This window comes from Dysidea avara, chromosome 8 (genome assembly GCF_963678975.1).
Source record: "Dysidea avara chromosome 8, odDysAvar1.4, whole genome shotgun sequence".
In the NCBI taxonomy this organism is placed as follows: Eukaryota; Metazoa; Porifera; class Demospongiae; order Dictyoceratida; family Dysideidae; genus Dysidea; species Dysidea avara.
In genome coordinates this window covers 18,597,502-18,620,074 of record NC_089279.1, presented here as the reverse complement: position 1 = coordinate 18,620,074, position 22,573 = coordinate 18,597,502, and the positions used below count along the sequence as shown (strand labels likewise).

Genomic DNA, 22,573 nt, shown 5'->3' with positions numbered 1-22,573 from the left:
TCAATACTGGACCAGGAATAGAACATTTGCATTCTGTAACTTGTATTATATATATCCAATTAAATGTGTAATAAGAGTAGAAAATTGCATGGCAATAGCATGATGGCTTAGAAAGTTATGAGTCATGAATCGAAAGTTTGAAAAAGTAGACAAAACTTATGCATCCACATGCCCTTCCAGGCCCAGTGACTCACATATATCAATCTGGCATTGATAATTACTCTGATGTGAGTGATGTCTGCTGCCAGTACAGATAGTATAATTATTATAGATCCACACAAACATTGCAATAATGATTATTTTGAAACAAAGCAAGGAATCAGGTATTTATACAAATAACACATATAAACAAAACCCAAAATTCTGCATTTTCTGTACACAAACCCCGTAAAATATAAGAGTACAGAATCCGCAACTCAATATACAATGCAACCGTATTAAGTGTTCTCACTATACTTTGTACTATTTATACGTAGTCAGTTTATATCCATGATGTCAGCTGGATCATAGTTTTGCAAATTGGCAGCATCAGACCAAGCTGGGTGAAGCGAGTTATCCATCTCAGGAGCGTGTTGATTTCCAGTTGTTAATTGATGCTGTGTTCCTCCAATATTGGCATTACACTCTGGACACTTTGCCATCTGCATAGCTCCTCCACATTCTCCAATACAGTAGTAATGACTGTTAGGACATTTAAACCAGTGGCCTTTGCTAAGGCCAATTGCTTTCACAATCCCCATCTTTTCTTGCTTTGTGATACTACTGATTCCATACTTCTTCTTGATATCTCCTAGCTTGGAACAGATTTCAGATGCACAATCAGCTGTAATCTTTTCTGTTGACTTAACACCAGCAGAACTGAGATGAACTGCTGAATCATTGAGAAACTTCAGATCATCTTTTGAAACTGTACTTGCACAAGTTAAATCATCACACAGTTGGCAAAGCTGAAGCAAGGTGGACAAACGATTGAATTCAAACCCAATGTCAATTTTATTTTGGTGGGTCAAATCCTTCATTACCAAGAAATTACATAACTTGATCAACTGAGTCTCAACATCCCTAATGTGAAGTTTTGTGCTGTCAAATTTAAACAACTTTTTGAAGTTGTGTATATTATTTAGCAAACTGAAAACTCTTGGTAAATTTTCTGCTTGAAAAAGAAGTGGATTAATATCATGCAGAGGCAGTTTAACTCGTACAAAAATAGGATTAGCTCCTCTTGAATAATCTGTATATTGCACTCTACTTTCAATGGCATCAAAAGTTTTGATAACATGGCTATGGTTCCAAACATTACCCGTACGACGAAGTCTCATGAGACAAAACGAATCTCTGATACTTTTGATCATACCCTTACAGTCAACACCATCACCACTCATTTTTTTCTTCACCTCCTCCACATCCTGTAGAGTCTGCTTGATGATATTACCATACCTCAGACTCCTACGAACACTGGTTTTACATTTGGGACAACATTTGAACTGGATCTCAACTGCCTTACTATCAGTATCATTATCCTGTTGGTCCATCCATTGGTCAAGACCAGACACTTCTAAAATGTGGCCACAATCCTCTAGTTCAATAAAACAAGCCTGGGGATTATCTTCAGTTCCAAAGAAGATCTTTGTAACAAGTTTTTTGTCACACTTTCTACACCAACGTGGGCATTTTTCTCCACAAAGACCAATACAAGGGTGGTGACAACTCAAAAGTTTTGTACAAGGGTGATTACAGCGTGGACGGTTACAAATTTCACCACATGGTTTGGTACATTTGTAATGTTTGCACTTCCACTGACATTCTTCTGCACAGGGAACACATGGTTCATTACATTTTCTTGTACACCTACTGTGACTACAGTAATTTCCACATGGTTTGGAGCATGGCGGACATTCACTGGTACAAGGAAATTCACAGTTGTGACCACAGGGTAAGGTACGGCCACAAGGAGACTTGCATGGTGTATGAAGACGTCCCAGATGGCAAGAGTGACAATTACCTGAGCAATGATGACCACAAGACAGTATTTCTTTACATTTCTCCTTACATTGGATATCAGATGGTAGTTTTAAACATGGTATTTTATTTGCAACATGTCCACATGGCAGTGTTTTAGATACACGCTGTTCACATTTGCATGGCTCATGACACCATTTACTACAAACATGTCCACATGAAAGCACCTTTATGCAGGATTTTTGACATTGATATAAATCAAGGGGTGTTGAACACTTCACTCTGTTACTATGACCACAAGGAAAGTCTTTTGTAATTGTTATACATGGCCCACATACAGGTGTACACTCCCAGCATTCATTTTTACACTTATGAGAACAGCCAAGCACTTTATTACACTTCTTTTTGCATTTGTACTTTGAATGATCCATACTGGCAGGATGACACGCACGAGGGCAAGAATGACCACAGGATAACCTGACGCCACATGTCTCAGTGCACCCTCCTTCTGGAACTTTATGAAAGTCACCTCCTGAACTAACTTCCGTAGTTTTGTCATGGATAGAACAATAAAGTGGCAATGCTTCTCCAAGTAATCCTTTTTTCCCCATATCTTCTATAATATCTACCCATTCTTTGCCACCTTCTTCCTTCATAAGTAAAAAGTTACCAATTACGAACAATCCCATCTTGGCTCTAGACAGAGCTACACATAGTCTGTTAGTTTCTTTTAAGAATCCAATTCTCTTCTCAGCATTACTGCGAACAAGGGAGAGAATTATGATATCATTTTCTTCACCTTGAAAATTATCAACAGAACAAACTCTAACACCATCAAATATTTCTTTTGGCATCATTTTCTTTATCTTCAGTAACTGGCCACTGTACATGGTCAAGATGGTGATTTGTCTACCATGATATCCTAACTTTATAAAGTAGTGGCACAAATTCACACAAAATTCAGCTTCAAATTGGTTTGAATGGCTCAATAATATCTCTCCATTTAAATCATCTTCAGTATTGGCATGATTAACAAAGAAAACATTGTGTTTTACTCCCCTAATACTTTCATAATTGCATACTTCAGGTGCATTAATTAGTGTTGGATAAATATGTGGACATACTAATTCAGCTATAGCAGGTCTCATCCGGTGCTGAACTTCTAGTGTAGCCAGTGGTAATTTATTCTTTACCAAGCGTTCAAACAATGATACTTCAAGATTACAATCAGTGGCTAAATGATAGCCATTTGGTTTAGGACGAAGTCGCTGATGGTCTCCAATCATAATTACTTGTTGTGTACTAGAAGTCAATGCAGTTACTATGTGTGATTCCAAGACTTCTGCTGCCTCTTCAATGATGATTATCTTTGGTCTCATGTTTTGTATAATGTTGTGGTACTTGGCTGCGCCAGTAGTGGTGGCACCAACTACATGGGCATCACGTAGTACTGCGTAGTCTAGTTCAGCTTGAGCTTTCTGGTGTTCCTGACAAGCAAGTGAATAGGTCTCAGCATGACCAGCTACCTTCTGTTTGCACTTGTGCAAATACTGGCTGACCCAGTACTGATAAAGAGACCACCTTCGATCATAATCTAGATGAGTAACATCATCAATGTTATGAACTGCTCTTTCACTCATTGGTTTCCCTTTCAAACCCTCTTTAATTTGTTGTGCTTTTATCTTGTCATAGTTGCTATGCCTGTAACCAGGACTACCAGAATGGCTAGTGTTGCCTGCGGACCTTCTTCTATCATGCAGCATTGGTTCAAGTTCAATTTGTTCTCCAGCAATGATACGGTCATTCTCTAACATAGCAGCTTCAGCATCTACTTCAGCAATTGATGGTTCAACTTCCATTTGGACTTGACGATGCTTAGAATTACCCCTAGCATTTTCTTTAATGGTGAAATTCTTTTTCTTAGGAGCTGAAAATAACCAATTTTCTATTTCTTTGTTCTCTTCATTGATCTGGAAATTTTTCCTCAGCTGACTGACATGTTTCCCATGAATTAGTGGTGCCAAGTCTTCAAGTTCTAAAATCTTTAGCTCTTCATCCTTTTGAGGATATACAGTTGACAATTCTTGAGTAATAGCCATACCCTCTAGGTCCATTGCCTTCCTTTTTGCATTTAATTGCTGTTGCTCATATCTTAAAGTATACCGTTTATCCTGTTTGTGTTGCCGAAGCAGTGCTTGCAAGGTGTAGGGCTGAATGTCTTCACTGCGACATCTACCTCCAATTCTCGCCATCTTTACTGAGTTTCCTTCTTCTTTAGCAAACTTTAGTATGCCTTCCAAGAACTGGTCAAGAGCATGATTAGTGTAACACACAACCAAAATAGGTGAATGCTGTAAAGGGTCCCATATCTCTTTGTTTTTAAGCAAAATATCCACAATTTTTAAGCCAATGTGTGTCTTCCCTGTGCCAGGAGGACCTTGAATGACTGATAGCTCTTGTGTTAGTGCCATCTGTACTGCAGCAAGTTGTGACTTGTCTAGACTAACATCATCACAATGTGGCCAAGCGTGAGTGTCAAGCACATTGACTGAGCTCAAGTTGTCATCAGATGCTGAGGAGTTCAGTGCACTAAGGTCAAAACAAATATTTCCATTTGTGGTGTCTTTCAGATATGATGGGGGTTGAATAGATTCTTGTGGCTTGCAATCTATGATGTATGCTCTAAACGAAGGTGGATCATCCACAATCATTTGTAAGCGTTTTAATATGTGTCGACAAGCTTCAAAGTAGGCAGTAGATTCCACCATAGTGAACTCTATCTGAGGATTGATCTCTAAAATTTCCAAAACATTGGTGCTTTCAAATTGCACTTTCAAAAAACCATCTTTCAACAATTTAGGATCTCTACTGACCACAGTAGCAAAAAATACTGATGCAAATTTATCACAAGATAGACAAAGAAGAGAACCAAAACTAAGCCTGCGAGAATGCTCCCACTCAACACGTCTTAAGTGGCCATAGGAAACATCAAACTGAATGCAAAAGCCTAAACCAGTATACAAACAAACGGGTTCCAAGATACGAACATATTTGTATACTCTGATGCTCTGCCTACTTCGTTCCTCATAGCCTCTTCTGTAGTCACAAATACCTTGCCGTAATGGAGATATAAAATCTTCTCTTAAAAGGGAGAACTGGACATGCAAGTAATGATCCCAATCTCGGTAGGACCCTTCAATCAAGTTTGCCTGCAATTTAGGCCTTGCTCGTCTACTAATTTCATTTACATCAGGCAAAATAGGTGTGGTACGATAATTAAACAATTCACCATCAACATCCATTGCTTCAGATTCTCTGTACAACTCTACTAGCTTACTAGCACTTGTCACATATTCATCGTACCTCGAACTTTGTTGCTGCTGCAACAGCTTAGTAGCCTCAAGAAGATCGTTGAGTGGAAGTATTACACACTGCCGAGGTATGGTAACCAAAAATCTGTGGAAGGTTTGTAAGATGTACTTCAGCACGTTAAAATTTTCATCGCGTTTAGTAATCGACTGCTCACTTGGCATTTTCTTGATAAATTTTGCAAGATGCATATAAAAAGCATCATACTTTTCTGATGTGATTTGACTGAGCAGAGAAATGAAATGCTCAGACCCAACAGGCACTGCAGTCAGATTATACAGAATCTGAATGAGCAACTTTAGCTTATGAGTATCTTTTAGTATGCCATCGCTACCAAACATATTAAAGAATACCTTTTGATCGTTGAATATGATGTCCACAATATCTGGTTCTGTCTTCTTGGCTAATTGTTTAAGATGGTCATTATCCCAGTATGTAATAACAGTGCTAGTGTCCATTCTATGAATACCATTAGAACTGTCTCTGGGTCTTGGTTTGTCCCTGTACTGAGTTTTCCTTCTTTCATCAGAGCATCTTCTTGTGTCGTTTCTGTTGTGTGTACTTTGTATAGGGCTTCTATCTCTGTACAATTTCTGATTGTCTAATCTGCTTTGACTTCTCCCTTGAGGATGAGTTTGAGATCTTCCTCTCCTGGTACTTTGATGCCTGTTGCCACGTTCCATAGCTGATAGCACCTGTATACAAAACACAACTGAGCTTAGTCAGACCTTGACCACAGCAACCAATGGTTACTAGCTTTTATAGCATCAGTACTATGGGAGCTTTCAAATGTTACAGCCCGGGTTCAAATCAAAGATGCATTATGTTGACTCAGACCTGTATACTCGTGCGGTTTGCTTTTTTTTTTTTTTTATATATATATATATAGCTAGACCTGTATACTCGTGCAGTTACTGTAGCTAACTGCCCGGCTCCCTTGCTGCCTCCTTCCTTTCCCGCCCGCTCCCACCCCAGGGCACTAACTTACAGCAAACTGTAATTTATATAGTCCAGCTATGTAAATACAACTACGTATGTGTAAGGGTCCCTTGCAAGACCACGTACGTACCTGATTTGAGCTCAAGATGCAGGCAGTGCGTAGCTAGGCGACGCGCAAGTGTGCGCAGCTAGAATATACTTTTACTCTGCAATGACTGGGGACAAACGCGGCTGACAAAAATATACAATCAAAATAGTTGAGTCATCCTGTGTCTTTAAAAGAGGGGATTTCTCGGTAATTTCCCATAGCGTAATTGTTTATATCACGTGAGCATCTCGCGCGAATTTAAAGTCATATTCTAATAAATTCGAGGTGGTGACATCGATTTTAGTGCAAACTTCTGCTCTATGATGATAGCAATTGATCTGTGGTAACTCCTTTCAGCACATAGAAAAATAAACGGTATGTATTGTGTAGACTTGTAATGGAATTTGTAATCACAGAAGGCGCGTAAGTGCCCTATAAGCAAATATCATAGTATATAATCAACCTTGCATTGTGATCAAATTTGTGGTCGGGCCTGAGCCAGCATTTCATGCTACAGGGATTTGCGGAGTTCTTGCAACATTTGAATTTTAAGCGCATGCGCACTTTAATCAAGGAAGCAGTCTACTGCTGATTGCACGAATCTTTAAAAATTGCGTGACGCATGCGTGTGTGTGCACACAAGATTTTTTGTTTCACGGAACAGGTTGCTGATGCCGAGGACTAAGATTCCCAACATAAGCAAATTGTTCTGTGAAACAAAACATTTTTAATTCTTGTGTGTGCATACACGCATGCGTCACGCAATTTTTAAAGATTCGTGCAATCAGCAGTATTGTCAAGTACAGCGAATTGCGAAATTCTTGCAATATTAAAATTTAAGCGCATGCACACTTGGATCAAGAAAACAATCAATTATTAAAATTTGCTTACTTTTCGAGCACTCCAAGTAATCAGACATCTATTTTAGATAGTGGCCATTCTTCAGGACATCAGAAGAAACAAAACTTAGAAGTTGCAGACTATTTAAAGTAGCCATTCTGATGATTGTACGTATGCGCTTAAATTTAAACATTGCAAGAACTCCGCAATTCACTGTACTGCTTACTTTTCTAGCACTTCAACTAAGGCCACTCCAACAAAATTCATTTTTCCCATTTCATTGATCTCAAAAATGCATGCGGGCAGGCGGTTCATTATCCATTATTCATTATCTAAATTAATGAGTGAAATATTAAAGTAAATGAATGAGTAAGAAGTTAAAAGTGAATAAGTGAGTACAAATGATTCAAACTACAGTAAATTAAAATAATGATAAGTGTCCAAGGAATCTGTGGTATACCTAATACCTATATAGCACTACTTCTTCACTGGTTCATGGCTAGAGCAAATTTCACACTGGGGATAATGGTCTTCAGATGTGAAAGGCTGGTCAACTCCACAGTAGACACAGATTGGTTCCAATCCAGCAGAAAACTATAGCTTTTCAATAACATCACCACAAGCATGGTCTTTGATTTCAACATCTTTGAAGTCCTTACCCAGGTCTAGCTCAGTCAAAGTGCTTCCACAGGTGTATGTGTAATCATCCAAACCTTTGGAGAAACCTTCACTTGCGAATATCCAGCTTATGTTTGGAAAAAATCAAGCGCCACATTTGACACTCATCACATTGTACCATTAATTGTGCATTTGTCACATGCTGAACACTTGCGTAAAAAGACAGGGAGATTCTTCTTCCTCGGGGCTTTCTTTTGTAAAGATGACCTGTATTGTTCAGTAATTGGTTGCCCAAGTACATCAGAAAATGGAAGTAGTGTCCATCTTCACCTGGTTTAGGTAGAGGGATATGTTTGATTTTGTCGAAGACTTCCTTTGATAGTCTAACTGGTTTGCCAGGTGCACATCTGTTGTCGTATGTATAGTGACTAGATTGGCAGCAATGCTGGATAAAGCTGTTTATCCTTTGGTGGTTCTGAATGTTGGCTTTCCCATACTTGCCATTCTTTTCAAGTGTGGTATCCAAAGTAATAACCACAGTCCAAAAATCATTCAACTCTTCAGGTGTAGCAGCTGCATTGCAGCTGACTCACTTTTCCTTCAAATATAGCCACATAAATACACTTGAGAGGAGGGACTTGACTGGTGAGATGCTATCAGACACAGCCTGAACAAAGTTAGGCTTCTTCTCTGCAATTTTCTTAATTGTGACATATTATTGCACTTAGCTGCTTCCCTTTCATATTCATCTGACATCTCCAATTTGGCCAGTCCAACACATTGAAGTCCTAGGTTGAGGATAGACATTACTCTCTCAATGAATTTTCTCCACGAGTGGTATGGGGCTGCTCTGCCAGCACACAAGTAGTCAAGGTCTAATTTCAGAAACAGACAGATTAAGGAGTTGCACAGCTACATAGGTTAGCCGGTGGTCAGGCCCACCGTCTGAGCACACAAAATGTACCCTCTTGTCTAATAACAATGATGTCAGGACCTGATGTAGCTCACATGCGTGTCTGAAAGGAGATGAAGGCTCAAAAACAGTCTCTTTCAAGGAAACAAAGACTTGACCACGGTACCATGAATCAGAGATTTCTTCTGGTAGACCTATCACTAAGATGCATGAAGGCACCAATCCAAATTTTGTAAAATCATGATCTGCCACAGTAAAATACTCTTCAGCACGAACAGGCCTCTCTCCGTAGCAGCCACTGGACAGTCTGTAGCATACATACTAGCATACTAGTAATAATTATGTGACTGAATTTGATAAAACCAGGCTTCCACACACATGTGATTTGTTGACTTTAATCAGCTGTAACTTGACCTCATAGCATGCATGGTATTGACCTAGAAATTTCAGTAATTTTATTCATAGAAAAATGAAATGACAGGTCAACATTTGGCATACTCCTACTTTAAATTATCAAGCAATATAGTTAATTTGAAATATACTTCAAACTCGTAATAAAACTAGATCATCAGTAGCCTGGTGTTGTCAAATTCAGCCACATATACTGTATAGATGCTAGTGCATATACCTGATTATAGCTGCTGTATAATGGCTATCCACATGAGTCCTTCTCCACTGCCGTTGCTGCACCATAAACTTCATTTTCAACTTTCCAGTGTACTGCATAGTACTTTTGGCTGCTGGAGTTTTTGGCCAGAATTGCAGGCGGGTCCATTCGACACTTGGTATGGGTGTGTTTTCAGGACAGCAGGACTTCACTTGATCAACCAGGTCTTTTGCAGAGATTGCTCTTCCAAGGTGAGTCACTGTACCATGTCGTCACTCATCAACTGCTGCCCCAATTTCCTCATTCAAATATTTGTCACATTCATCCCAAAATGTGTCAAACTGTGCTGCTCTTCCCATGTTGTGCTCACAAAGATCTATCACAATATCAGGATCTTCCATGTCTATAGCTAGTTGAGCTCTCTTGTCCACTTCAGCTTGGTCTGTAGTGGCTGCTGCAGGGTGATCATTAGATACTTCTTTATAAAACCATCGAAGAGCTAAAGGTTTTATCTGTGGTGAAATACGGCCAAATTTCTTGTACATTTATTTCCTCATAGCACGAGTGTGATACTGTGGAATGTAACTTTTCACCTTTTCAATTGCAGATTGACTGCTTTCAAATACATCATGCGAGTCAGCATTGACAGGGACTTTCCAAAGAAAATGTAAGTTTCCTACTTTATTTCCAGGTGAGTACACTAACAAGTTACAGACCAGACTCCACAAGTGTAGAAACAGCTCGATACTCCTTTAAAGGATTAGAAGGCAACAGTTGAGTTATTTGGTAGTATTCAAATAGAGACTTTGGATACATGGCTTCAGACACTCCTCTAGAATGTTGGCTCAATATCTGATGAGCCCCATCAATATACCACAGAATTCCCCGAATGCATTTCACTAGCCTCGTACCAAAATCCATCTCATCTTGACTTATAACCCAGCTTCAGGCCTTTCGTCTTCATCAACTCAACCAAATCATTGTACAGCTTGTCTTTTGTGGTTTTTTCATTGATTGGTTCAAGCAAAATTCTTTTCCTTTGTGAACTTGAAAAGCATTTGGTGCCTTTGAAACACAAGAAACTTCAAAATCATTGGATAGATTGGTCTGTTGAGGCTTCACAAAGAATTTTACAAACTTGCCAAAGGTTTCTGTCCTTTAAAAATATATCAGAATTGTCCAGTCTATCTTTGGAAATGCCAACTTCCACTCTCTTTACTGTGTATACTGACCTGATGCTTGACTAGTGCTGGGAAGCCTTGGGACTATGCAGGCTGTAAAAAAAACTGGACAAAAGAGTACTCCAGTTTGTCCAGACTGAATATTGTCCACTTTAGCAGCAGTTTCAAGGTTTCTAAACACACTACACAAGCATTCATGAGTTGCATGTTTGGCTTTGCAGCTACGCGTGGCCAATAATGGACTTTCGAGGTCACGTGGTCAAATGATGAATAAAATCATGTGGTTCTAAAAATAGGAGCAGGCAGGAAATGGGAAACAATGAATTTTGTTGGAGTGGCCTAATAACACAAGTTGCACACTTGTTCTGGATAATGGTGGTTCTCCAGGACGTCAAACTTAAAAAAAAATGGTGTGTTTTAGACCAGTGGTTGTAGCCAGACTATTTGCCATGCCAAGGCACTGGGCAGGCAAGCCATTCAACCATGCAACACATATACATATGGACATCAATACAACATTTTAAAATGTGTATGCATCACTATGTATACTTTACCTACACTATTGTATGCAAGGTGACTTATGTACTCTAAGTGAAAGCTAGCTTGCTATTGACCTTCTTATTCCATACATGATTTTCATACATGTCTTAATAGCAGACTAGGAAGAAACCTGAATTAAAGCACAAGGTGCTTTTAGTGCTGTGTCACATGATGACTATGCCCTGCCACTAGAGTTGTCAGCCTAGAAACAAAAAAGAAAACAATTGCTGACTGAACAAGTACTCCATACCATTTGAACTATCACTAAGTAGTATCTACATGGCTAGACAGGTGTTAATAATACCTCAAGGCTACCTCACCTCTATTCTCTTATCCTTATTCAAGTTTTGACCACACCGATAGTTACACAAGTTAATACGAATATTAACTGTCCATCCCAGAAGAGTTAATACCAATCCTTATCCTTCACTCCTTGACACAATGCTGCACGGGGTTTTTTAGTCACATGATCTTGCTTCTATTTATTGCCTCCTACTATTTGTACACAATTGAGTTACTCGAGGGAAAATTCCTTGGATAACCCATCTCTGTACATATTGTCTAGTCGGAACGAAAAACATTGGCAAAAATAACACGGTTAGTATTGTGTGGCTAAGTGTACTATCCAATAATGGAGTAGCTATAACTTTAATCCGGCCCACGTCTTTAATTTCTCTGATCGATTGATGGTAAGGCAAAGTAGTCTGATGCTAGAGCAATGCCCTGGCTTGCTTAAGTTTGGCTATGCCATTGTTTTAGACTAGCTATTGTAACGAATATACGCATACACTAAAATTTCTGGATTGCAAGAACTCTGCAAATCCCTGTACATGTGTACATTTGTTGTTTTTTTATGTACCCTTTGGGCTTCATTAATTACGCACAATACATTCACTACAATATGTGTTTGAAAAAAGTTAACATCTGTCCTGAAGGGTAATCAATGCATAGATCCTATACACACCCTGGGATAAAATATATTAATCTGCATACTTGCTGTGCTTAGTGCTAGACCATCTGCCCTGTTTATTAATTGGTGTTGACTGCGTGGTGAAAAGTCTGAAGAACCATCGTTCTGTTGTGAATCTCTTGTCATTCGCTACAGTAGTCTTGTTCTCCAAAAAGCAGTTGTGTAGGCAAATAACAGAGACAAAACTCACTGAGAATTCCATGTAACTGAAACTTTGGCTAGCTGTAAGTCACTATATGAACACCTAATTTGGTCCAGAAGTATAACTTGGGACAAGCAATCGAACCAACATAATCATTAGTCCATTTCTTTTTTGACAGAGCATGTTCAAGTCTTGCCACTTGAATAATGTGGCAAGTTTTGGCTAACTACCCACCTGTCTTCATAACTTCCTATAATGGGTAATTTATAGATGTCTACGTTTTAAAGGTGTCAATGGAGCGTGTTAAAATCTACAAATTCCTTTCCCAGGTGTGTAAAGAGTATAATTATAAGCAATGTAATCACCATTCCATGTCATGCCCATGTTGTGATGCCATCAGTGCTGGGGGATGGGGAGGGGGGATGTACTATCATACAGTGCAATGGTACTATATATTAGGGATCATGCACTTTCTCACAAAAAAATATAGAATATATTGACCAGAAACCAGCCTCACAATGCACCTTGGTAGTATTCAAAACTGTCTTCAGAGCAACCAAAAATGTTTCGATAATTTGCTATGGAATTCAGATGAATTTTTATTTAATTCTACTGACTGACTAACTGCCCTACCTGCCCGCCCGTTTGCCTGATACCTTCAGGCAAGAGTAACTTGATAATGGCTTAGTCTACGGTTATGATTTTTTTCACTGTTAGATATTGTTTCAGCCAAACAGGTGCCTACAGTATGTAGAATGTAGACATCATACGCTTACCTTTGTCCTTCTTTGTGCCCCATTTCTTTTTGCTGACAGTGCAAGGTGCCGATTCGTGGTAACATGTGATGGCTTCCCCTTGTTTCTAATTGAAATATTCTATATTTACCATAATAAATGGATTGATTGCATAGCTATTTCTTGTAATGGTCTTTGTTTGTAACGCTGTGTAATGGGCTGAAAAACCTGAAAACGTAGTGTAATAGCCACTTCTCTTTTTCAATAATTGATAGTTTCAGATGAAAATGGGCACCTGCAGATATACTAGTGGACACTTAATCCGTACTTTAGTATGGTACTTGTTGTCCATATAGGGTTTTCAGTATAGGCACATGATGTTATTTTTCATACATTGTTACTGTAGATACATGGATGATCATTACCTTCATCATGTTGAGGATATTGGGTTGGCATGTCACATTAAGAGAAATCTGAAAGCTGCCGTTCTAGCAACAAGCGTCAAAAACAAAGACATCAAGAAGGTTGCATTGGAGACATTTAAATCAACCGAACTGGAGGTCCATGTTAAGAATGCTCTTTACAAGGAGTACATGAAGTTGAAGCTGATTGGCATACAGAACAGCTCAGATTTTTTGCTTAGAAATAACGAAGCCTTTGGAGACTATGGTTGCTTCATCAAAGAGCCGGTTGATTTTATTGAAGAAGTGCAGACCAAGTGGAGTACTAGGTTAAGACAAGCTATCAATAGGATGTCTGCCCAGTTTGGGGTACCACTTTCTAAACAAAGAACTGGACCAGAGCAAGAGTATGTTTTAAGTCAATGGGGCTCACTTAGTCAGATGCTAACCGGGGGTGATGTGAAAGAGTTCCGACCACTGTTCACTGCTAAAGATATTTTTGAAATCCTGTGTACAATTAGAAATCCAAACTTAACTGAGAAAGCAATGGTTGATTTGGAGAGGTGGAAAATGTTACCACTAAATATTACAGTGAAATCCCTACAAGATTTAAAAATACAATTTGAACAGCTGGATCCCAAGCTAGTCCAGCTAGACAGTGCAGCTTATAGCAGTGAAACAGCAGAAGATGAAGTTCTCCTTCAAACCAGTAAAGTGATAAAGAAAGGACTGTATGCTGCAGCAAGATTTCTGTGCAGATATGGATGTCCTACAGGCAACAGGTTTGAACTGTGGCGTATGGCTTTCTGTATTGATTTTAGTGGAGGCAAACATGTGCTGCATTTTGAAAAATTGAAACAAATGGTTATCAAATACAAGTTCCTGTTTGATTCAATTCTGCTACAAGATCTGAAGAACACAGTGGCAAATGATGACAATTACTTTGTGTTTGAAGACCTCCTTTATCAGATCTTGTTCACATTTTTACGTGACACTGAAATACAGGAGATAGGATCTTATGCACCAGTAGACCTTCCCATGGCACGTACCAAAAGAAAAGTGGGTATCTCAGATAGAGAAGTAGTATACCCCCCCAGTGGAGTGATCCCTATCCATGGCTTCAGCTACTATATAGCTCCACTGTGTTTCACCCAAGCCAACCCCATACCACTCTATGTTGTGTTCAGTGCTATGTACAAGAGGTACTTATTTCACTTGCACACTATTTCTTCACACCCCAACAGTCTCTTAAGCTTGTGCTGTTTGTTTGAAGATGTACTACAACAAAAGAATCCCACGCTAGTACTCCATTTGAAAAGCATCAAAGCAGAACCATTAAAATTGGCCTATAAGTGGATCTTGTATGCCTTCTCCGGTTGCCTTGATCCTGATCAAGTACTGCTACTCTGGGATCGTATTGTAGGTTTTGACTCACTAGAAATTGTTCCTATTCTTGCAGCTGCAGTGTTCCACTTCAGAGCTACCAGTTTGTTACATATCAGTTCACTGGCTGAGGCTGAAGGTGTACTAGGAAATCTCCACACATTAAAAGTTCTTCCCCTCATGCAACACATGTTATTTTTGGACTGACTTAATTATTACTCCAACATACATGTAATAATTTAACCCCTCATTTTAGTCATTGTATACAGTTTTCGTATATAGCACATTTTTGATTGACTTCACATGCAGTGAGATATGTGCACATAATCATGAACTATGATAGAGATCGTCTATGTTATTCCAAAATCCTAATAGAACACTCCACTAAACACCAGTCTTTCTTCATGTCCATGATCTATTTTTAAATGCATGTTGCAATGTCAACATCCACTTTCAAGCAATTTACTTCTTATAGGTTCACTTTGCCATTGATCTGACTTAGCCTCCGCAAGGGTAACCAACGTGTTAATATGTGTTGATAAGTATCCAATTTATTCACATTAACCTTTTCATTACTTACATTTTATTAACCACAGCATATTAAGTTCATACCACAGCAGCAATGTTGTTGTGTACACACTACCTAACTGAAGCCATATTACTCCTCACAGCATGCTATACATTGTCTACAGTCAGACATATCAAAGCTGAAAATATATATTCAATAGTAAGGTAACAATACATTGGTGTTTGATAACACTGATAGTATTAGATAACTAATGTACATGATGACTGACTTGATACTGCATGAGTAATATCATGCACCACCGCCTCTACTTATCTTGTTAGGTATCCATGTTGTACTAGTGTAAAAATAATTGTAAAAATTAAAACGTGGGAATAGAGGTCGCTGAAAAAAGTAAAGAAACAAGGGTCAAACTAGCCAGCATGTTAAACACACAGAGATCTCTAAATAAACATTTATACAGAAGCATTCTCAGTACTAATTTGCCCCTGATTTATGGAGAAAATACTGTTTTTCCTTAGTTTCTACCATATCCATTGAGTCCAAATAGAGGTCTTTGTGTGTTTAACATGCTGGCTTGTTTGACCCTTGTTTCTTTACTTTTTTCAGCAATCTCTATTCCCATGATTTAATTTTAAAATTATTTTTACACTAGTTTAGTAGTGGGGTCAGGACTAAAGTTTTAGCCTGGTTATAGATCTAATCCCTTGTGACTAAAGCTTGCATAGACATTTTTAACCCACAACCAGATATGTTACACAATTATCAGTTGTCGCACAGACTTGTCCTTATTTTGCATTGCTGCCATATGCTGTATTCTTCATGTTTACATACAGTTAAGAACTTTAGATTTAGGCCTGCATCAAATATGCCAGCATAATAAATAGCGTAATTAGGCCTGAGTTAAATATGCTCAAAATTTTGCCCAAAATTTTGCCCAAAATGCTTTCAGGAATTTCCCAAAATTCTTACCTATTATACGCCTCAGTTTCCCCCATTATGTTTGCATTATGCTCCTAGGTTAGCAACATTTCTTACCATAACCTTGGAACATTTTAATCCATGAATGCTCTTTTAGAGTATTTCACTACAAAGTGACTGTTCTATTAGAGAGTATCGATCTAAGGAGCCATGCATTTGAGTGTCTTGCATTTTCCACTCACTGCTTGATTAGGGAGTATCGATCTATTATATTATTATTATTAGCACTTTACAGTGACCAGCACTGAAGGTCTGACAGCAACATGTGCTGCAGCCTTTGGATTACCTAAGGCCACTCCAATTTGTTTTTATGTTTCTGGTCATTTGAAGTTTAGTTTTAGATGCGGGCGGGCGGAGTTCAGCAACAAAGCAGTGACTGCTCAATTAGAGTATATTTGTGGTTTACTGACTGTTCTATTAGAGTATATCGATCTGTACTATTCACTATGTTCATTTCTTGCAGGTTTTCACTAATAAAAGGCAAATTATCAGCAGTTTGATTTAGCACCTTTGTTGCAGCCCAATATTTGTTTCTAAAATCTGGCTTTTAAAAAAAAATCTGATGCGGGCATTTTCCCCATGTCTTTCTGAAATTTTACATTCTCCAAAAAAGGATGCGGGCGGTGGACCAGAAACATAATTACCAATTGGAGTGGCCTAACCTAACAAGAACTGGAGACTTTAAATGATTACTTAACCTAGCTAACAATAAGGTGAAACAGAAAAGGGCCAAAGAAAGGAAAAAATCCCTCCTTACCCCAGGATTCGAACTGCAGGCCACCCAATTTTCAAGGAATTTAAGCTCCATAGTTTGAAATATCCACCTATATGCTAGCATTATGCTGGCATAGCACTCCAACCTATTTTGCTTTTTATTATGCTGACATATTTGACGCAGGCCGAAGCGTAATAGACTGGAGTGCTATGCAAGCATAATGCTAGCAATATTAGATGGATATTTCAAACTGTGGAGCTTGAATATAGATTAATACTCCCTAATAGAGCAGTCAATGGAAACTGCATGCAGCTGCAAACTGTAATAGAGCACTCAAATAGCTTCTTAAATCAATACTTTTTCCATTATAGAACAGTCACTTTGTAGTGAAATATTATAATAGAGCATTATATCACTTATTAAAATGTTCCAAGATAATGGTAAGAAATGCTGCTATCCTAGGAGCATAATAATTATGGGAACACTGAAGAGCATAATAGGTAAAAGTTTTGAAAGCATTTTGGACAAAATTTGAGCATATTTTACTCAGATTACTGTGTGTTGGTTGATGTTTTAACTTGACTATATAATTCAAATATGTATAGAGCTATTCATTTTGCTGGCTCCTATATGCCATGAGATCTAGAAATTCTGGAAAGCCTAATAATTTGTACTGCAGCTGGAACACAAATATTAATGTTTGACAGTACAGAACGGTCAATGCAATAACAGCTATAACAACTGAATTTATAGGTAGCAAAATCTGCAGTATAAATAATTAAGATGCTAGCTCTAATAGACTAGCCAAATAGAACAGTCACACAAATGGCAAGATAGTCTGGCAGACAGTAGGGTGAAGCTTGCAAAATGGTCTATCATTTATTTTAATGCATTTTTGGATTGTCCTGTATTCCTAAAACAACATTCCACCTGCTGGACAGGTGTCAGCCTTGGGCATTTCGCCATAGCAACCAAAGTTTAATTAGCTGCATAGCAACCATACAAATTTCACAAAAATATAGCTTCTGTGGGTTTCAGTTTTACCCAAAATTGTTTGATAACCTGACCATTTAGCAAATGTCAGGTATAACAATTAATGTCAGAAAAAACCGAATAATTAAATAGTCCCATAAATCCCTGAAGGAATCATTATGCATACCATAGTTACACATGTCTTAATAACTGTCATAGGCCTGCGGGCACAAACTACACCCTGTCACACAACAGGACGTATCTCAGTACTGGAGTAAAATATTTGCATTCTGCTACTTGTATTATAAAGCCAATAAATTGCTTAATATCCGCTTAAATTTTCAAAGCTATAGCACATTGGTACATAAAGTTATGGGTGATTAAAGTTCAAAAAGTAGGCAAATTTTATGTGCTCACATGCCCTATATTCACAGGCCCAGTCACGTTTGCTCTCTTGGCTTTCTTTAGTTTGCTTATTTTTAAAAAATGTTTGTTTCAGTTTAAGCTATACTATAATGGTTACCATAACGTTTAGACTTGAGAGAACAAACACAGTATTCTGGTAGGAAATTTAATTCTGACCTTTTTCTGTTGAATGCCTCTAAATCATTGATAAACTCAACAAGTTGATGAAACCACACCTAGTAGTTGACAGTGGTCTCTTAGTTGAGTGAGGTGTGTATTGGCAAAACAAGGATCGTGTCTGGTAGGAGATGGGCCAGGATCTGGAATTGGCACATCTAAAATCAAGATAGGGCATCAGCAATAATATTAGTTGGACCAACAATATGGGTAACCATGACATTTATGTGACGTGCAGCACAAAATTACAATGAATATACAAAAATCATGAGTTCCACTGATGGAGTTGCACCCTTATGCCATAATATTAAATGAACTGCAAGGATGCTAGCAGTGATGATTTTCTCTCTTCAGAAATTCTAACTGTTATGGTGACTGTATCCAGGACAATACCTAGAAAGATTAGGAACCCTCAACCTTTTCTTCTTTCACTGGGGCATTGATCTTATGGCATAAGGAAAGCATATACATGTGATTAAATTTCGCCGGCAATTGTCACTATTAGCTGGACCTGCAATATAAGAAAATCATTAAGACGGTGTAGTAGGTGCTGTACTCCATGTTTGTGTTGGTGAATGACATTAGCGAGACAATGGATGAATTTCATAATAACAAAAATTACTCCTAGCAACCTGAATTTTACAATATTTGTAGGTATAAATATCTATATTAATCTCCAAATTTTAAAAGGATAGCATATATAGGTCATGAGATATGACATTTTAAAGTTTGTCTTTTTTCCATACATTATCTATCTATGGGAGAGGGCAACAGTTGCCCTTCTGGGCAATCACATAGATAATGTGTGGGAAAACAATAAATTCAATTAATGTCATTTCTCAATTTAACATTATTTGTATATAGATCATGAGATATGACATTTTGGAATTTGTGGTTTTCCCATACATTATCCATGTGATTGCCCAGAAAGTTAACACAATGCATTCTTTAGATCTATTTTGCTGAGTAAAGTTCCTGTACCAATATAGTGTATGCATCATCAGCAGAGCAGTAGGTTAATGTGTAATTGAGGGGGTCAATGTAGTCATTAATGCTAAGCTCATATAAGTACCTCAGCTCAGGATTTGAAGCACCATCTGTTATTGACACCAGCCTCCAGAAATAGATGGCTGATGGCCGTATCATCGGACCTTATGATTCCCTGCCTTTCCCACTCTTTTGCTGTTCTAGTTTGAGTGTCATCCCCAAGCATGATGAAGACTGAAGAGTCATTTATCATCTGTCTGCCCCCTATGTATGTGAAAAATGAGGTCAAGTATAGCCTATACAATAACTGTGTTGCAAGTCAGAAATCAGCTGCCTAACAAATGATTAGCCAGTTTGCACTCGAGTGTGAATGGTTGTATGGTATCCTGAGCCCCCATTCAGCACCTAGACTCATAGAACCTACCAAGGTAGTTGGTAGAGCCACATTTGTCACAGGCATGAAGAAATGACAGTGGGTTTGAGTGAAAGTGGAAGTATTGAAGGTAGCAATGGATGGCTTTCCAGTGTCGGCGTGTCCCCTTCTGCTGACAAATTTTCTTTGCCTGCTAATGAAAGTGTCAATCTAGGAAGTGAGAGGTATTTCACAGTTGGTCTGGTATTATTACTGATGCCTGTGCGCACTCAAGCCACAGGCACAGGTCATAATGGCATACGTTCCATGCATGGCAAGTTAGGGTTGGCCGCCACTAGGGTACGGAACTGAATATCGTACAGTGACCATGCTGAATACCCTATTAGCCATGAACATGATGCATTTATAGCCATGCAGTTCCAATGTTCTTGAGAGGTTGTGTGCAACTATGGTGTATAAGCAGGAAATGCATAATAGTTATTTATCTGCAATGAAATAGCACCTCAAGGTTTACAGAATCACAGAATTTTCCAAAAAAAATATAATAATATTCATATCTGTTATACTGTAATTTGCTTTATTTTCTTGCAAACAACTCTTAACATTATCATTTTCGTGTAGAAATATTTTTGTATGATTTACAGTGGAACCTCTCTTATCCGGGCAGTCTGGTACATGGTGCTGTCCATATCTCAGAAATGTCCATAACTAAGAAATACATGCTAATACACTAAAGTAACTGACTTAAATCAGTTGTTATTGCTATCAGTTATAAAGCTTAATGAGCAGAGGAGGAAGCAGTCATGGTCACTCCCCTTGGCTGCAAAAATGTATTATCACCTAGCAACCAAGTGGTAGTTATTATTAGTAGAATAAATGAACCGTCTAACAGGTACACAGCAACCCTTAGGCTCCCTCCTCGTGTTCTTTCATCTAGCCCAAACTTCATCATGGTCAATAGACTACAAGCCACATGACTACTTTAGGCTGTCCAGACAATGGAGGTGCCTGAATAATAGAGATCTGGGTAAGTGAGGTTCTTACACATTTACATGACTACTCTATTAGAGTATCTTGAGCACTGGTAGCTACAGTGAAGAAAGATTTAGCTGTTGACATTTTGTGTCTTATTTCAAAGCCAATAAAAATTATAGCTGGGGTAGTAAAGGTAATAAGCCACAAAGTCAATGCTTAGAGTCTTTGGCTAGTAATTCTTAATAGATATAATCGTACAAAAGAGAAATTTGTGGCAAAACTTTGTATACTTTTATGCACAAATTAAATTACAGTATGATCTACTGTGTATAACATACTCATTGACAAGTTGACCCCATTAACCTGTTCCTAGGCTTGCTTTAAAATGGCCTGTTATACTTTTGAGTATGACTGTTGTATTAGAGTAAGTGATTGCTCTACTAGAGTATCTCAATCTAATTTCTACGAAGTGTGAATAATCTGGCGAGATTGGCCCCAGAAGCAGTAAAAAACAATATCATTACATTATAATAAGGTGTGGTGTATTCATGTTTTACTGTATTTTTGGAGTGCACCTAATTGTGCATCTTAATTAAAAATTTTGAAAATCATCCTATTATGCTGGCAAAATGCTTGATGATGTTTTTTCTAGCCTATCATGCTTAACAGTATGCCAGCATAATTGGCACAAACCTACAGCTGTTCCTCTACCCTTGCTTTTGTATTTATTTGTTTTATAAATACTGTCAGGCAATTGCTTACCCACTTTTTCTGGCATAAACACATACTAGTACAAAAAAGAGGCCGTAAGGACATAATCAACGATGGGTTTAAGAGAAACTTTTCACAACTAATTAAGAGCAAGTACAGATTACAGTCTATGCTTTACTACATATACTACATATCAGCTATTTTATGGTTACCAGTTACTAATACTTTTGTAAATACATGGCAGCTAGCTAAGCTGCTTTTACAAAAGGTCATATCTTGCTGTATAAAATAACTGTGTTCATGTTAGTTATAGAACATGATGGAAAACAAGAAAACAAAATATTATATATTCAGTTACACAATAAGAACTTTATACCATATGAACTGAAAGTATGTATATACCTTATGAGCACTAGACATCCGTAATGAATACTGATATGGAGTAAATTATGTGTGTATGTTTGTAGGTATTGCATAGGGATGTCCTATTGGACGGTAATTATCTTGTACTGGTATTTGTACTATTGTTGATAGCCAATAATAAAATTCTTGTTATTATTAGGTATTGGCCACAAGAGAATGGTAGAACCTAGTGGAGGATATGACTATCAATTTGTGGAGACACCAGCTGATTTTATGATGTGTGTAATCTGTCATCGTCCCAGCAGAGAACCATTTCTCAGTGTATGTTGTGGTCATACATTTTGTAATTCTTGTCTTGGCGGATTAAAGCAGAAAACTGATTCTTGTCCAATGTGCCGCAGCAAAGAATTTGTTACAATCCCAAACAAACAAGTAGATCAGCTTGTTAGGGGTCTTCGTGTATTCTGTACAAACAAAGAAAAAGGCTGTGAATGGCAGGGTGAAGTGAATGATATTGTCAGTCACATTGAAGACGGAAAGGGTACCATTTCCAAGAGGTGAAATGCCCTTTTGAGTGTGGAAAGTGTTTGCAACGACAAAATCTCATCAGTCATGTTCAGGATGAATGTGTACGTCGCAAGGTAGAATGTCAGTATTGCCACATTACTGAAGAATATCAGTTTGTCAGTGGTGAACATAAGGAA

General features: G+C 38.1%; 1 protein-coding gene and 1 pseudogene across 1 annotated transcript; one reads left to right on the top strand and one right to left on the bottom strand.

Moving 5' to 3' along the window:
- Positions 1-272: 272 nt before the first annotated feature.
- LOC136263053 (NFX1-type zinc finger-containing protein 1-like) lies at positions 273-6,521 on the bottom strand. The gene is made up of 2 exons (XM_066057505.1): positions 6,398-6,521; positions 273-6,023 (listed from the first exon to the last, which is right to left on the bottom strand). Exon 2 carries the CDS (start codon positions 6,009-6,011, stop codon positions 477-479), a length of 5,535 nt encoding a protein of 1,844 aa, XP_065913577.1. The 5' UTR covers positions 6,012-6,023; positions 6,398-6,521; the 3' UTR covers positions 273-476.
- A 67-nt stretch (positions 6,522-6,588) lies between these two features.
- On the top strand, positions 6,589-15,050 carry LOC136263157 (TBC1 domain family member 19 pseudogene; annotated as a pseudogene).
- The last annotated feature ends 7,523 nt before the right edge of the window (positions 15,051-22,573 follow it).

What these genes read in the sequence shown, in the direction of transcription:
- LOC136263053 (XM_066057505.1), bottom strand. Translation starts at nt 6,011, where the DNA reads ATGGAACGTGGCAACAGGCATCAAAGTACCAGGAGAGGAAGATCTCAA.